The sequence below is a fragment of the Leucoraja erinacea genome, chromosome 29, assembly GCF_028641065.1.
Source record: "Leucoraja erinacea ecotype New England chromosome 29, Leri_hhj_1, whole genome shotgun sequence".
Lineage (NCBI taxonomy): Eukaryota > Metazoa > Chordata > Chondrichthyes > Rajiformes > Rajidae > Leucoraja > Leucoraja erinaceus.
In genome coordinates, this window is record NC_073405.1 from 5,431,722 (window position 1) to 5,447,910 (window position 16,189).

The following is a 16,189-nucleotide window of genomic DNA, read 5'->3' on the forward strand; positions in this document are numbered from 1 at the left end:
AAAATCAAAATAGTGATCGATAAGCAATGCATTTTCATTGAACATTCCCAGTGAAAGTTACATATAGAGTAGCCACAAAATGCTGGAGTAACTCAGCGGGTGAGGCAGCATCTCTGGAGAGAAGGAATAGGCAACGTTTCGGGTCAACACACCTCTTCAGACTGATGAAGGATCTCGACCCGAAACGTCACCTATTCCTTCTCTCCAGAGATGCTGCCTCACCCGCTGAGTTACTCCAGCATTTTGTGGCTACCTTCGGTTTAAACCAGCATCTGCAGTTCCGTCTTACATCTGGAGTAATTGGGCAAAAGTATTTGAGGCAGGTACTGTCACAATGTTTAAGAAACACTTAGACAGGTACACGGATAGTGTCGGAAGGAACTGCAGACGCTGGTTAACACCAAAGATAAAACACAAAATGCTGGAGTAACTCAGCGGGACAGACAGCATCTCTGGGGGCGAAGGAATGGGTGACGTTTCAGGTGGAGACCCTTCTTCAGACTGAGAAACTGTGTGTCTACGTTAGGTACATGGATAGGACAAGTGTTGAGGGATATGGGCCAAGCGCAGGCAGGTGGGACTGGTGTAGGTGGGACATGTTGGTCCGTGTGGGCAAGTTGGGCCGAAGGGCCTGTTTGCACGCTGTCTGACTCGATAATACCCTCTCTGTAGTGACCCTTTAAATACTCCCAGGGCAGGACCAACACTGGTTTTATATAGAGAGTAAAACTCCCTCGACAAATCCCCATTGAACATGGCTGTGATGTTAAACCAAACACAACTGCATATGCTGGCATTGGAGAGGGTCCAGAGGAGGTTTACGACAATGATCCCACGAATGGTTGGGTTAACGGCATTTGACGGCACTGGGCCTGTACTCGCCGGAGTTTAGAAGGATGAGTGGGGGGAACCTCTTTGAAAGACCCTGGATGGACTGGATGTGGAGAGGATATTTCCACTAGTGGGAGAGTCTAGGACCAGAGGTCACAACCTCAGAATAAAAGGACGTACCTTTACAATGGGGATGAGTCAGAGGGTGGTGAATCTGTGGAATTATTCGCCACAGAAGGCTGCGGAGGCCAAGTCAATGGATATTTTTAAGGCGGAGATTGACAGACTCTTGATTAGTACGGGTGTCGGGGGTTATGGGGAGTGGGCAGGAGAATGGGGTTAGGAGGGAGAGATAGATCAGCCATGAGGGAGTACAGAGAAGGTTCACCAGACTGATTCCTGGGATGGCAGGACTTTCATATGAAGAAAGACTGGATAGACTCGGCTTGTACTCGCTAGAATTTAGAAGATTGAGGGGGGATCTTACAGAAACGTACAAAATTCTTAAGGGGTTGGACGGGCTAGATGCAGGAAGATTGTTCCCGATGTTGGGGAAGTCCAGAACAAGGGGTCACAGTTTAAGGATAAGGGGGAAATCTTTTAGGACCAAGAGGACAAAAACATTTTTCACACAGAGAGTGGTGAATGTCTGGAATTCTCTGCCACAGAAGGTAGTTGAGGGCACAGTTCATTGGCTATATTTAAGAGGGAGTTAGATGTGGCCCTTGTGGCTAAAGGGATCAGGGGGTATGGAGAGAAGGCAGGGAGAGAAGGAGTTTCTTCCCAGAGGCAATTCGGACTGTAAATGCCTATCTCACCAGGGACTAACTCTACAGAACGTTTTTCCTTCTATTATTTATTATGTAAAAGAATATGTGTGTTATGATTGTGTTTATAATTTGTTTGGTTGTTTTGTTGTTTGTCTTTTGCACAAAAGTCCGCGAGCATTGCCACTTTCATTTCACTGCACATCTTGTATGTGTATGTGACAAATAAACTTGACTTGACTTGGGATGGGATACTGAGTTGGATGATCAGCCGTGATCATATTGAATGGCGGTGAATGGCCTACTCCTGCACCTATTTTCTATGTTTCAATGATTGAACGGCGGAGTGGACTTGATGGGCCGAATGGTCTAATTCTGCTGCTAGAAGTTGAGAACGACTCACCTGTGACTTGACGTGCTGATCGGGGGCAGTCACCAAACTGGCGCAGCTCAGCCACAACATGACCGCGATTGACAAAACCAGGCAACCAGCCAGGATCCACCGGGGAAGCCCTGAGCGCCTGTGGACACAAAGGAGAGACAAGTCCAAGAGGACAGACACGAAATGGTGGAGGAACTCAGTGGGTTCAGGACAACATCTCTGGAGAACATGGATAGGTGATGGTTTAAGGCATTGGTTTAAGGCGGAAGGCATTGCAGAGGGTGGTGAAAATTGCCCAACGCATCACCGGTTCCTCGCTCCCCTCCATTGAGTCTGTCCAAAGCAAGCGCTGTCTGCAGAGGGCGCTCAGCATCGCCAAGGACTGCTCTCACCCGAACCATGGACTGTTTACCCTCCTACCATCCGGGAGGCGCTACAGGTCTCTCCGTTGCCGAACCAGCAGGTCGAGGAACAGCTTCTTTCCGGCTGCTGTCACTCTACTCAACAACGTACCTCGGTGACTGCCAATCACCCCCCCCCCCCCGGACACTTATTATTATTTTTTTTTTTTAATTCAAATCGTTTGCTATGTCGCTCTTCAAGGGAGATGCTAAATGCATTTTGTTGTCTCTGTACTGTACACTGACAATGACAATTAAAATTGAATCTGAATCTGAATCTGAATCTTTTGGGTCGGGACCCTCCTTCAGACTGATCGTAAGGGTGGGGAGGGAAGTGGAAGCAAGTAAAGACCCCAGGACTCGTCAGGTGAATCCCTTCCTTCACTAAAGGTTGGTTAAGCAGCTCCACTGTTCACTCCAATGTGGTGAGACTCCATCCATGCCTCACGCTGCCTCGGCGAGGCCAGCAGCACAATCAAGGACCAGTCTCACCCCTGGTCACTCCCTCTTCTCCCCTCTCCCATTGGGCAAGAGGTACAGAAGTGTGAAAACGCACACCTCCAGATTCAGGGGCAGTTTCTTCCCGGCTGTTATCAGGCAACTGAACCGTCCTACCACCCACTAGAGAGGGGCCCTGAGCTACTATCTACCTCATTGGTGACCCTCAGACTGTCTTTAATCGGACTTTGTCTTGCATTTTATCATGTATCTGTACACTGTGGACGGCTCGGTTGCAATCATGCATTCTTTCCGCTGTTTGAGAAATAGTTAAGACAGGTACATGGATAGGACAGGTTTGGAGGGATATGGACCAAGCGCAGGCAGGTGTGACTAGTGTAGCTGGGACATGTTGGCCGGTGTGGGCAAGTTGGGCATGTTTCTACACTGGATCACTCTATGACTCTATCCACACGAGCGTGGTTGGATTTGAGTCGGACGCCCAGCGATGTGGGGACCGTCAGTCAGCTCTCGTACCGTGACATGCAGGCCAGGAAGTCGTGCTGCGTGTGCGAGCCTTCTCCATCTGTGAGCTTCTCTTTCACCGCTGGCTCTGCGATCGCCCGACTGTCCGACTCCTTCCTCACCCCCTCAGCCGCAGCTGCACACAACAAAGGTGATACTGGTCACCAAAGATCCTCTAGCGGAGCAAGATAGACCACTCCTGCTAAATGCAATGGGTTGATGTGTAGTACGCAACGGAGCGGAAGGTGGGCCTTTTTTTCATCCATTTCCGTAACCGGACCGGACCCGACCCGACCCACAGTGTAATCAACGTTGCGGGGGAACAGTTTGTGTTAATAAATTAAAATTCTGAAATTGAGAAGATTTTTACCAAATAACTTTTATTTTAACGAGGATGTTTCCGTAACCGGTTTCCGTCTCCGCACTTGTATCCTCCGGGGTCTTTGGCGCGGAGACGGAAGCCGGTTACGGAAATGGGGCCGGAAATGACCCATGAATCTGCCCATGACCGCACTAGGTCTTTTTCGTCGAGTGGTCCATCTTGCTCGCTGTAGGGTCTTTGCCGGTCACAGTAAAGAAACTGCACGTGTTATTGGGGAGCGCGGAGCGGGGCCAGGCTGCAGCTTCCTGCCAGTTACCGAGGGCAACTAACGAGACGGGGAGGGGGTGACACACACACACAATACGGATCCACCGCCGATTATCCGGCAACTGATGGACCAGCACCTCCTTTAATCCGGACAAAATTACCGGAGCGCCGCTTCAAATCTCCCTCGGATGTCGCCCCTGTAAATATGGCGCCCGGGCCGATCTCGACCCCTCCGAGGTCGAATTTCCCCCCCCCCCCCGCGGCCGTGGCTCTGGAACGCCGGCACAGCCAGAGCCGGGAGATCGGTTCCCACGGCCAACATCCCGGTATCTCGGCCTGCCAAGGCCGTGACTTCTGTTGGACCGGCAGAACGGATAATACGACAAGGCTCTGGCACCAAGGGAGCTGGAGAATCCTGCAACAGGAAAATCTGTGGCGCGCCGTCCATCGCGTCTACGCCAGCTCCCAGAACAATCCCATCTATCCCACTCCCCCACTTATTTCCCTCTCACAGACCCATTGACTTGAGACCGGGGTTCGATCCTGACCACGGGCGCCTGTCCGTATGGAGTTTGTACCTTCTCCCCGTGACCCGTGTGGGTTTTCTCCGGGTGCTCTGGACTCCTCGTGAAGTGGTGGACTTGTACCATCAACCTGCAAGGATTCGATTCTTTGACACCACTCTGGATCAAGGGGAGGGGGGTCCTCATCCTTTGATCAGAGGGTGGGCAACGCTTGCTCTTAATCATATCGTGGAACAGTGCCCCTATACAAGCCCAATTCTCAATCCCATTTCACACAACAACTATCTAGACCTGCAGTCGATAATCTAGTCTGATGTTCCTCAGATGGTACTGAGGGAGAGAAGGCTAAAGATTAATTTCCACTGATGGGAGAGTCTAGGAATAGAGGTCACAGCCTCAGAATTAAAGGGCGTTCTTTTAGGAAGGAGATGAGGAGGAATTTCTTTAGTCAGAGGCTGGTGAATCTGTGGAATTCATTGCCACAGAAAGCTGTGGAGGCCAAGTCAGTGGATATTTTTAAGGCAGAGATGGATAGATTCTTGATTAGTTCGAGTGTCAGAGGTTAAGGGGAGAGGGCAGGAGAACGGGGTTAGGAGGAGGGAGAGATCGATCAGCCATGATTGAATGGTGGAGTAGACTTGATGGGCCGAATGGCCTAATTCTGCTCCGATCATTTATGATCGAACAAGGCACCAAGTCTCGGATGGGATGTTAACACGTTAACTTGAGGCTCGCTCGGCCTATTTTAGTAAATGTAAGAGAAGCCATGACGCTATTCCAGTAAGCAAAGGGGGTCTCTGGACCTCAGCTGATAAACAAACCAGGCCAACTCTCTCCAGCCTGAAACCTTGCACAAACTGCTGACTCTGCCATCTTTGCAAACACCATTTTAGAAAGATGAGGGGGGGGGACCTCATTGATGCTTACAGAATAGGGAAAGGCCTGGATGGAGTGGATGTGGAGAGGATGTTTCCACTTGTGGGAGAGTCTAGCACCAACGGCCACAGCCTCAGATTACTTTTCGAGGAGATGGGGAGGAATTTCTTTAGGCAGAGGGTGGTGAATCTGTGGAATTCATTGCCACAGACAGCGGTGGAGGCCAAGCCTTTTGTATTTTTAAAGTGGAGAATGATAGGAGTGTGATTAGTGGAGGTGTCAAAGGCAGGGGAATGGGATTGAGAGGGAAAGATAGATCGTCCATGATTGTCAGTATGGTCAAGTTGGGCCAAAGCCTGTTTCCACACTGTATTATATGGTGCAGGAGACTAGATGGGCCGAATGGCCTAATGGCCGAGGACTTATGAACATGTTTTATCAACCCCGAATGACTGACAGTCCAGTTTAGTTTAGAGATATAACCATATAATATAACCATATAACAATGCAGGAGGCCATCTAGATGGGCCACAAATGGTCCCATATACCTGCGCTCAGACCACTTTCCCATCCATATAACATCCAATTTATTTTATGATAAAAACCGAATGCCTCCACACCTGGAAGCTCAGTCCACACAGTTCTCTGAGTTTAGAGATACAGTGTGGAAACTCTCAGGGGAAAAGCCCAAGTTCGGCCCACATTTTAAAAACCTATAGTCCGTGCAGACCAGCGATCCCTGCCCACATTAGTAAACACAGCAGGGACAATGTACACACACACCTCACCAATGCCTTGTACAATTTTAAATTACCATCCCAACTTCTATACTCAATGCCAATTTATAAAGGCCAACCACCAAAAGCTTTCTTTACCACCCTATCTACATGATTAACCTTCATGCCTGCTCTGTCGATTTATTTAAAGGCCAGCAAGTCACCAAAGCTTTCAGATATGTCTTTGGAGCGTGGGCCAGGGAATCGCACGCGGCCATCTTTCAGCCCACTCAACGGGGAGAAAACTCTACTTCATTACCCGCAACCCCACCTATCTTAGTACAAACTCCGTACAGACAAGCCAAACCCCCAGATCGGGATCGACTGGCCTCCAACCTGGTCTCCGGCGCTGCCATTCAGCGCTGTAAGGCAGCAACTCCATACCGCAGTGCGCCCTTCGCGAGTCCGTGGCCCCTCTGATGGAAGAGAACATTCCCCCGTTCACTCCGGCAACGCACCTGGCTGCAGTTCCAGCGTTGCCGGGGTGGTCCGTGGCGTCGGCAGCTCCTCCTCCTGCTCCTGAACTCCGGGGATCCCGTCCTGGGGATTCTCAGTCTCATTGGGCAGCGAGGGCTCCAGGTCCAGGGACGAGAAGTCCACTTCCGGGTTTGCCTAGGTGGGGGGGGAACAGACATTAGCTCAGGTCCAGGATGGGAGGGAGCAGAGTATTGGGGTCTGAGATGGGGAAGACATTGGAGCGAGAGGGGGCTGGTGTCAGGGGAGGTGGCACCGGGCCAGTGGAAGAAGAAGGTGGAAGATCAGAGAGGGGACACATGTACAAGGAGGGATGGAGGTGTGGTGCCAGAGATGGCAACACGCAGTGGCTTTTAGTTTTAGAGGTACAGCGCGGAAACAGGCCCTTCGGCCCACCGGGTCCGCGCCGCCCAGCGATCCCCGGTTGACTCCCCTCACTCCAAAGACGTGCGAGGTTTGTAGGTTAATCCATAAACAACCGTAAATTGCCCCCATCGTGTGGAGGACAGTGCTCGTGGCCAGCAGGGCATCGGTGGGCTGAAGGGCCTGTTTCCACGCTGCATCTCCAAAATATAAGTGCCAGCGAATGGTGTGGTGTTGGCTGGGGGTCTGCCGGACATGGTTGGTGCGGAGAGAGGGTGCAGGGAGGTCTGGTGAATGTAGGGTGGGGGGGCAAGGTGCTGAAAGCTCCAATACCTGAACCAAAACCTTTGGTGTTTATAGGTTGATGAGGTGTTTGGTGGTATAGGGGTTTCATGAGTTTTTGGGGGGGGTTAGGTGTTTCTTCCCAGCTGTTATCAGGCAATTGAACCATGCTCAAAACCACTAGAGAGCAGGTAGACAAAACAGCTGGAGAAACTCAGCGGGTGCGGCAGCATCTATGGAGCGAAGGAAATAGGCGACGTTTCGGGAAGGAAATAGGCAACGTTTCGGGAAGGAAATAGGCAACGTTTCGGGCCGAAACCCGGAAGGGTTTCGGGCCAAAACGTTGCCTATTTCCTTCGCTCCATAGATGCTGCTGCACCCGCTGTGTTTCTCCACTTTCGATTCTCCAGCATCTACAGTTCCTTCTTCAACTAGATAGACCCTCGGATTATCTCTGATCGGACTTAATTAGCTTCACCTTGCACTAAACGCTATTCCCCTTGTCATGTATCTGTGTACACTGTGGACGGCTCGATTGTAATCATGTATTATCTCTCCGCTGGGCGGGATCGCACGCAACAGGCAGGCATAGATAGATTCTTGATTAGTAGGAGTGTCAGGGGTTATGGGGAGAAGCAGGAGAATGGGGTTGGGAGGGAGAGATAGATCAGCCATGATTGGATGGCTGTGACATAACCTCAGGATGAAAGGACGTTCCTTTAGGAAGGAGTTAGATGTGGCCCTTGTGGCTAAAGGGATCAGGGGGTATGGAGAGGAGGCAGGTACGGGATACTGAGTCGGATGATCAGCCATGATCGTATTGAATGGCGGTGCAGGCTCGAAGGGCCGAATGGCCTAATCCTGCACCTATTTTCTATGTTTCTATGTTTCTGTGAGATGAGGAGGAATTTCTTTAGTCAGAGGGTGGTGAATCTGTGGAATTCATTGCCACACAAGGCTGTGGAGGCCAAGTCAGTGGATATTTTGAAGGCAGGGATAGATAGATTCTTGATTAGTATGAGTGTCAGGGGTTATGGGAAGAAGGCAGGAGAATGGGGTTGGGAGGGAGAGATAGATCAGCCATGATTGAACGACGGAGTAGACTTGATGGGCCGAATGGGCTACTTCTGCTGCTGCCACTCATGAACTCAACTCAGCTTGCCGCAGAGATTTGCGTTTGCGTGGCACGGTTCACCAAGGGCGTGCGGTGAAGGGGTTGCTTTACCTGGAAGACCACAACCTTGCCATCGTCGGCCTGCAGGTAGAAGGTCCAGGTGGAAGAGATAAAACTCTGGGCCGAGTTGACAAAGTCGCTGCACAGGTTGGAGACGTAGTGGATGAGGGAGAAGGAGGGGGTTTCAGACGTCGACGTCAGGAGCTGCGGGGGATACAGAGAGTTTTACTCCCAACAAGTGGCACTTGCAGCGGGTAGAGCTGCTGCCTCACAGCACCGGGGACCCGGGTTCCATCCCGACTACGGGTGCTGCCCGTACGGAGTTTGTACCAGCCGGGGTTTTCTCCGAGATCTCCGCTTTCCTCCCCACACTCCAAAGGCGTTCAGGTTCGTAGGTTAATTTAGTTTTAGTGATACAGAGCGGAAACAGGCCCTTCGGCCCACCGAGTCTGGGCCGACCAGCGATCCCTGCACATTAACACTATCCTACATACATTCGGGACCCTTACCCGTACACCGAGCCAATTATCCTACAAACCTCCGTGCAGGCAGCACCCGTAGTCGGGATTGATACCCGGGTCTCCGGCGCTGCAAGTGCTGTAAGGCAGCAACTCTACCGCTGCGCCACCGTGACACGGGGTGAGCCATTTAGAATGGAAACTTTTTCTCACAGAGAGTGGTGAGTCTGTGGAATTCTCTGCTTCAGAGGGTGGTGGAGGCAGGTTCTCTGGATGCTTTCAAGAGAGAGCTAGATAGGGCTCTTAAAGATAGCGGAGTCAGGGGAGAAGGCAGGAACGGGGTACTGATTGGGGATGAGCAGCCATGATCACATTGAATGGCGGTGCTGGCTCGAAGGGCCGAATGGCCTCTACTCCTGCACCTATTGCCTATTGTGCTGCCCAATTTGGCTTGGTGTAATATGTCAAATGGTTCCTTGTGCGTGGGGTTAGCGATAGGGTGCGGGGATCGCGGGTCAGTGTGCACACGGTGGGCCGAAGGGCCAGCATCCGCGCTGTATCTCTAAACTAAACCAAACCAAACTAAGCGGTACTATTGTGATGCAGAGCGGACTAACTCAGCGGGTCAGTGGTGGCAGTGAATAGACAATGTTTCAGGTCAGGACCTTTCTTCAGACTCAGTAGCAAAAATAGAGCAAAGAGAGGGGGAGAGAGAGGGGGAGAGAGGGGAGGGGGAGAGAGGGAGAGGGAGAGAGAGAGAGAGAGGGGGGAGAGGGGGAGAGGGGAGAAGAGGAGAGGAGGGAGAGGGGGGAGAGGGGGAGAGAGGGGGGGGAGAGGGAGAGGGGGAGAGGGGGGAGAGAGAGGGAGAGAGGGGGGGAGAGGGTGGGGGGGAGGGGGAGAGGGGGGGGAGAGGGAGAGAGGGGGAGAGGGGGAGAGGGGGAGGGGAGAGGAGGGGGAGAGAGAGAGGGGGAGAGGGGAGGGGGAGGAGAGGGAGAGAGGGAGGAGAGGGGGAGAGGGGGAGAGGGGGAGAGAGAGAGAGGGAGAGGGGGGGGAGGGAGGGGGGAGGGGAGAGGGGGGGAGGGGGGAGGGGGGGGGGAGAGGGAGAGAGGGAGAGGGAGAGGGAGAGGGGGAGAGGGAGAGAGGGAGAGAGGGGGAGAGGGAGAGGGGGAGAGGGGGAGAGGGGGAGAGGGGGGAGAGGGGGAGAGGGGGAGAGGGGGAGGGGGGGGCGGGAGGGGGGGGAGAGGGGAGGGGGGAGAGGGAGAGAGGGGGAGAGGGGAGGGGGAGAGAGGGGGAGACAGAGGGAAGGGGGAGAGAGGGAGAGGGGGAGGGGGAGAGAGGAGGGAGAGAGGAGGAGAGGGAGAGAGGGAGGAGGGGGAGAGGGGGAGAGGGGGAGAGGGGAGGGGGGAGAGGGGAGAGAGGGAGAGGGGGAGAGGGGGAGGAGAGGGGGAGAGGGGGAGAGGGGGGGGCGAGGGGGGGAGAGGGGGAAGGGGGGGGAGAGGGGAGAGGGGGAGAGGGGAGGAGAGAGGGGGAGAGAGAGAGGAGGGAGAGTCTCACAGAACCACGTCACAGAGAGGAGAACAAGGAGAGAGACATCGGGTTGCCGGGACGACCGGAATGGAGGCGGCGGCTGCATCGGGCCTTCGCGACCGGCTGAAGCGTGGACGGTAAAATAACGCCAAAATGGCGTCTCGTGCTTCTAGACTCCGTGGGCTGTCCTGTACATTCTGTACTAACCCTAGAATGGCGCTTATGTCTGCTGATAGTCTAGCTGGCCTGTAGGTAGGATGATTGGTGAGGTGTGGATTTGATGATCTCTGGGTCGGTTCGCTGGTGGTTTAGGGGTTCATGAGTTTTGGGGCTGAGGTGTTTCTTCCCAGCTGTTATCAGGCAACTGAACCATGCTCCCAACAACTAGTGAGCAGTCCTGAGCCAACACCCACCACACTGGAGACCCTTGGATTATCTCTGATCGGACTTAATTAGCTACATCTTGCACTAAACGTTATTCCCCTTGTACACTGTGGACGGCTGGAGTGTAATCATGTGTTGTCTCTCCGCTGACTGGATCATGGGCAACAAAAGCTTTTCACTGTTTCATAGAAACATAGAAACATAGAAACATAGAAATTAGGTGAAGGAGTAGGCCATTCGGCCCTTCGAGCCTGCACCGCCATTCAATATGATCATGGCTGATCATCCAACTCAGTATCCCGTACCTGCCTTCTCTCCATACCCCCTGATCCCCTTGGCCACAAGGGCCACATCTAACTCCTCTCTAAAATATAGCCAATGAACTGAGCCTCAACTACCCCACTGTGGCAGAGAGTTCCAGAGATTCACCACTCTCTGTGTGAAAAAAGTTCTTCTCATCTCGGTTTAAAGGATTTCCCTTTATCCTTAAGCTGGACCCCTTGGTCCTGGACTTCCCTAACATCGGGAACAATCCTCCTGCATCTAGCCTGTCCAAACCCTTAAGAATTTTGTAAGTTTCTATAAGATCCCCTCTTAATCTTCTAAATTCTAGAGAGTATAAACCAAGTCTATCCAGTCTTTCTTCATAAGACAGTCCTGACATCCCAGGAATCAGTCTGGTGAACTGTCTCTGCACTCCCTCTATGGCAATAATGTCCTTCCTCAGATTTGGAGACCAAAAGGTACGCAATACTCCAGGTGTGGTGACCAAGACCCTGTACAACTGCAGTAGAACCTCTGGAGCTCCATACTTAAATCCTTTTGCAATGAAAGCTAACATACCATTCGCATTCCATTTGTTTCCTCGGCACAATAAGTGTCAGGGGTTATGGGGAGAAGGCAGGAGAATGGGGTTGGGAGGGAGAGATAGATCAGCCATGATTGAACGACGGAGTAGACTTGATGGGCCGAATGGGCTACTTCTGCTGCTACCACTTATGACCTCAACTCAGCTTGCCGCGGAGATTTGCGTTTGCGTGGCACGGTTCACCAAGGGCGTGCGGTGAAGGGGTTGCTTTACCTGGAAGACCACAACCTTGCCATCGTCGGCCTGCAGGTAGAAGGTCCAGGTGGAAGAGATAAAACTCTGGGCCGAGTTGACAAAGTCGCTGCACAGGTTGGAGAGGTAGTGGACGAGGGAGAAGGAGGGGGTTTCAGACGTCGACGTCAGGAGCTGCGGGGGATACAGAGAGTTTTACTCCCAACAAGTGGCACTTGCAGCGGGTAGAGCTGCTGCCTCACAGCACCAGGGGACCCGGGTTCCATCCCGACTACGGGTGCTGCCTGTACGGAGTTTGTACGTTCTCCCCGCGACCAGCCTGGGATTTCTCCGAGATCTTCAGTTAGTGTAGCGTTACTGCACGGGGATCGCTGGTCGGTATGCACTGGATGGGCCGAATGGCCTGTATCCTCACTGTATCTCTAGACTAAACTAAACTAAACCAAACTAGGCGGCACTATTGTGAAACAAAACACAGAGTGGGCTAACTCAACATGTCGGTGGTGGCAGTGAATAGGCCATGTTGCAGGTCAGGACCTTTCTTCAGACTCAGTTGCAAAGAGAGGGAGAGAGGGAGAGTCTCACAGAACCACGTCAGAGAGAGGAGAACAAGGAGAGAGACATCGGGTTGCCGGGGCAACCGGAATGGAGGCAGCAACGGGCCTTTGCGACCGGCTGAAGCGTGGACGGTAAAATAACGCCAAAATGGCGTCTTGTGCTTCTAGACTCAGTGGGCTGTCCTGTACATTCTGTACTAACCCTAGAATGGTGCTTATGTCTGCTGATAGTCTAGCTGGCCTGTACGCAATAAATGCATTTCACTGCGCCTGGTACACGTGACAATGAAGGCACCATTGAGCTCAGATTTTCATCGTGAAATGCCTCCTCAGATGGAGGTGAAATATTTCACATAATTTATGAGGATGTTGCCAGGATTGGAGGGTATGAGATATAGGGAGGTTGAGCAGGCTGGGACTCCATTCCCTGGAGCGCAGGAGGAGGATGAGGGGTGATCTTAGAGAGTTGTGCAAATTCATGAGAGGAATAGATCGGGTAGACGCACAGAGTCTCTTGCCCGGAGCTGGGGATTTGAGGACCAGAGGATGTAGGTTTAAGGTGAAGGGGCAACAATTTCATAGGAATCTGAGGGGTAACATTTCCACAAAAATGGTGGTGGGTGCATGGAACAAGCTGGCAGAGGAAGCAGTTGAGGCTGGGGACTATCCCAACGTTTAAGAAACAGTTAGACAGGTACATGGATCGGACAGGTTTGGAGTAATATGGCAGGCAGGTGGGACATGTAGATGGGACGTTGGGCAAGGTAAGGGCCTGTCCCCATTGGCGATTACTTTCGGCGACTGCCGGCATCATTGACTGACATATCAAGTCACCGCAAGCCGCGGCGTGACGACGTATTAACGCACGGTGTCTCCTCAAGCGCCGCAACATTTGTTTTGTTGCCGCTGGGTTTTGAAATGTTCAACATCTTTTGGCGATGCTGATATGATGGCGGCAGTCGTCCAAAAAATCGCCAAGTGCGACAGGCCCTTGAGGCTGAAGGCCCTGTTTCCACGCTGTATCACTCCGTATCCACATTGTTGTTTATGGGTTTTGTTTTGTCCAAATTGACTGTCAACTTGCCTACTTTAGCGCCAATGAAATGTGTTTTGAAGTCCGTGGAGGTTCTGTCTGTAGCTCAAGTCAACCCAGCAGGCTTCTCCCCAGGTGCCCGTCTCTCCACGCTTCCCCTCGCGTGTGCACCGCTTCACGTTCCACGCCCCACCCCCACCCGCACGCTGAGCCCACCGCACGCTGAGTCCAGCCCGCCCACTGAGCATTACCGCACGGGGCATTACCTGTTTCTGCCTCCTCTCTGCCTCCAGGAACTGCTCCCTGCAGCCGGTGGTACACCCGTACTGCTCATCCGTCTGACTGTACGCTTCCAGGCACGCTGTAAACACAAGCACATAGCACAGGCTTATTATACACAAACATACAAAATAGGTGCAGGAGTAGGCCATTCGGCCCTTCGAGCCAGCACTGCCATTCAATATGATCATGGCTGATCATCTAAAATCAGTGCCCCGTTCCTGCATTTTCCCCATATTCCATGATTCATTTATCCCTCTGTGGCGGAGAATTCCACAGATTCACAACTCTCTGGGTGAAAATGTTTTATCTCATCACTGTCCTAAGTGGCCGACCCCTTATTCTTAAACCTTGACCCCTGGTTTTTGGACTCCCCCAAACATGAGGAACATTTTTCCTGCATCTAGCCTGTCCAATCCCTTATTGCAGGAAGAAAAGATTCCTTCCTGTGAGGAAAAGGTAGATCAGGCATGATTGAATGGCGGAGTAGAGGCCTGATGGGCTGAATGGCCTGATCCTGCTCCAATCACCCCTGATGGAAGATTACATTCCCTGGTGAACCAGATGGCTTTGACCATGAGACAGTAGTTTCACTGGTCAAAGACTCCACCTGCTGGTTCAGGAATGTAACCATTATCTTTCCAGGAGCTTCAGTCACTGGAGAACACGGTGGCGTGCGCTGCGGTAGAGTTGCTGCCTTACAGCGAATGCAGCGCCGGAGACCCGGGTTCGATCCCGACTGTGGGATGCACGTCTTTGGGATGTGGGAGGAAACCGGAGCACCCGGAGAAAACACACGCGGTCACGGGGAGAACGTACAAACTCCGTACAGACAGCACCCGTAGTCAGGATCGAACCCAGGTCTCTGGTGCTGTGAAGCATCAACTCTAATAGGTTATTCCCTTACCCTGTATCTGCACACAGATGGACCAGGCTTGTATTCACTGGAGTTTAGAAGGATGAGGGGGAAGATCTTATAGAAACATATAAAATTATAAAAGGACTGGACAAGCTAGATGCAGGAAAAATGTTCCCAATGTTGGGCGAGTCCAGAACCAGGGGCCAAAGTCTTAGAATAAAGGGGGGAGGCCATTTAAGACTGAGGTGAGAAAAAAACGTTTTCACCCAGAGAGTTGTGAATTTGTGGAATTCCCTGCCACAGAGGGCAGTGGAGGCCAAGTCACTGGATGGATTTAAGAAAGAGTTAGATGGAGCTCTAGGGGCTAGTGGAGTCAAGGGATATGGGGAGATTGATTGAGGACGAAATGCCATGATCACAATGAATGGCGGTGCTGTCTCGAAGGGCCAAATGGCCTCCTCCTGCACTTATTTTCTATGTACCTATGTAATCATGTATAGTCTTTCCGCTGACTGGTTAGCGCGCAACGGAAGCTTTTCACTGTACCTCGGCGCATGTGACAATAAACTGAACTGCCGCGCCACCGTGGGGCCCAGTCAGTTGCAGGGAAGGTGATGGGAATGTGGAATTCCTTGGGATTCGGGATAATGAATTGGTGCCAAGGCTCACCTGCCTCACACTCGGCCCTGGTGCTGTTCAAACCACTGATTCCATCCACAAACTGGCAGATGGAGAGGAGCCGGCATCCACGTTGGCAGGCGATCGTGTCCTGCAGAGGGAACACAGCAACAGGCATCACTTAGCAAACAGTACGCACACTTTAAAAAAAAAAAAAAAAAAAAAAAATGTATTCAATTATTAAGAAAAATGTAGACTCCTCCTAATAGGTAAACAATACCAAAGAAGGGTTACGACCCGAAACGTTGCCTATTTCCTTCGCTCCATAGATGCTGCTGCACCCGCTGAGTTTCTCCAGCATTTTTTGTGTACCTTCGATTTTCCAGCATCTGCAGTTCCGTCTTAAACAATTCTTAACTAGTTGGGTCTCCATTTATTGATTTGTTGGATTCTTGTAGTGCAACAGTATCGTTAAAAAGCAAATGTTTCAGGTATGGGTGAAAGATGATCAACAATGTGAAAACTCATCTCCTTTTATTTTTTTTTTTTTTTTAATTTAATTTTTATTATAAGTACGGTGAGTTGCAATACTACACAACACATATGTCTTAATACATTTTTTGTACCGCTTCATTTTTTGAGCTTTAAGAAAAAGATAGAAGTAGAGAGAGTAAAGAAAGTGCGCAAGAGTCGTGAAGGTGCAGGAGAGTGTTGGGAAAGGAAAGCCCCTTAGAAAAGAAGTTAGAGAAGGAAGTAAAGAAAGTAAGTGGACCCTAGAAAAGACGGAAAAAGAAAGGAGAAACAATCGCTCTATTATAACATTAAACTCCGCAGAAAGGGGACTACCAACCAAGTCTGTCTTTGTTGTTTTGCCCCCCGTTGCCAGATCCTGGTACCTTTTATATATCTATTTATTTATTCATCTATCTACTCATCTATCTATTTATTTATTTATCTATTCATCCGTCTATTTATTTATTTATTTATCCGTCTATTTATATCTATCTATCTA

The 16,189-nt window shown here is 51.3% G+C and overlaps 1 protein-coding gene across 2 annotated transcripts in view; it reads right to left on the reverse strand.

Moving 5' to 3' along the window:
* Positions 1–15,371, reverse strand: part of tmem59l (transmembrane protein 59-like) — a 16,222-nt gene extending 851 nt beyond the window's left edge. Inside the window, exons 1-7 of one of the 2 annotated variants that reach the window (XM_055658407.1) lie at positions 15,229–15,371; positions 13,688–13,782; positions 11,853–12,005; positions 8,454–8,606; positions 6,568–6,721; positions 3,357–3,480; positions 2,002–2,119 (exon numbers count right to left, since the gene is read on the reverse strand). In XM_055658407.1, the coding sequence (XP_055514382.1) occupies positions 2,002–2,119; positions 3,357–3,480; positions 6,568–6,721; positions 8,454–8,606; positions 11,853–12,005; positions 13,688–13,782; positions 15,229–15,355 (924 nt within the window). In that variant the 5' untranslated portion in view covers positions 15,356–15,371. The remainder of the gene's footprint in view (positions 1–2,001; positions 2,120–3,356; positions 3,481–6,567; positions 6,722–8,453; positions 8,607–11,852; positions 12,006–13,687; positions 13,783–15,228) is intronic. The other variant, XM_055658408.1, reaches the window with a different exon arrangement.
* Positions 15,372–16,189: the final 818 nt, after the last annotated feature.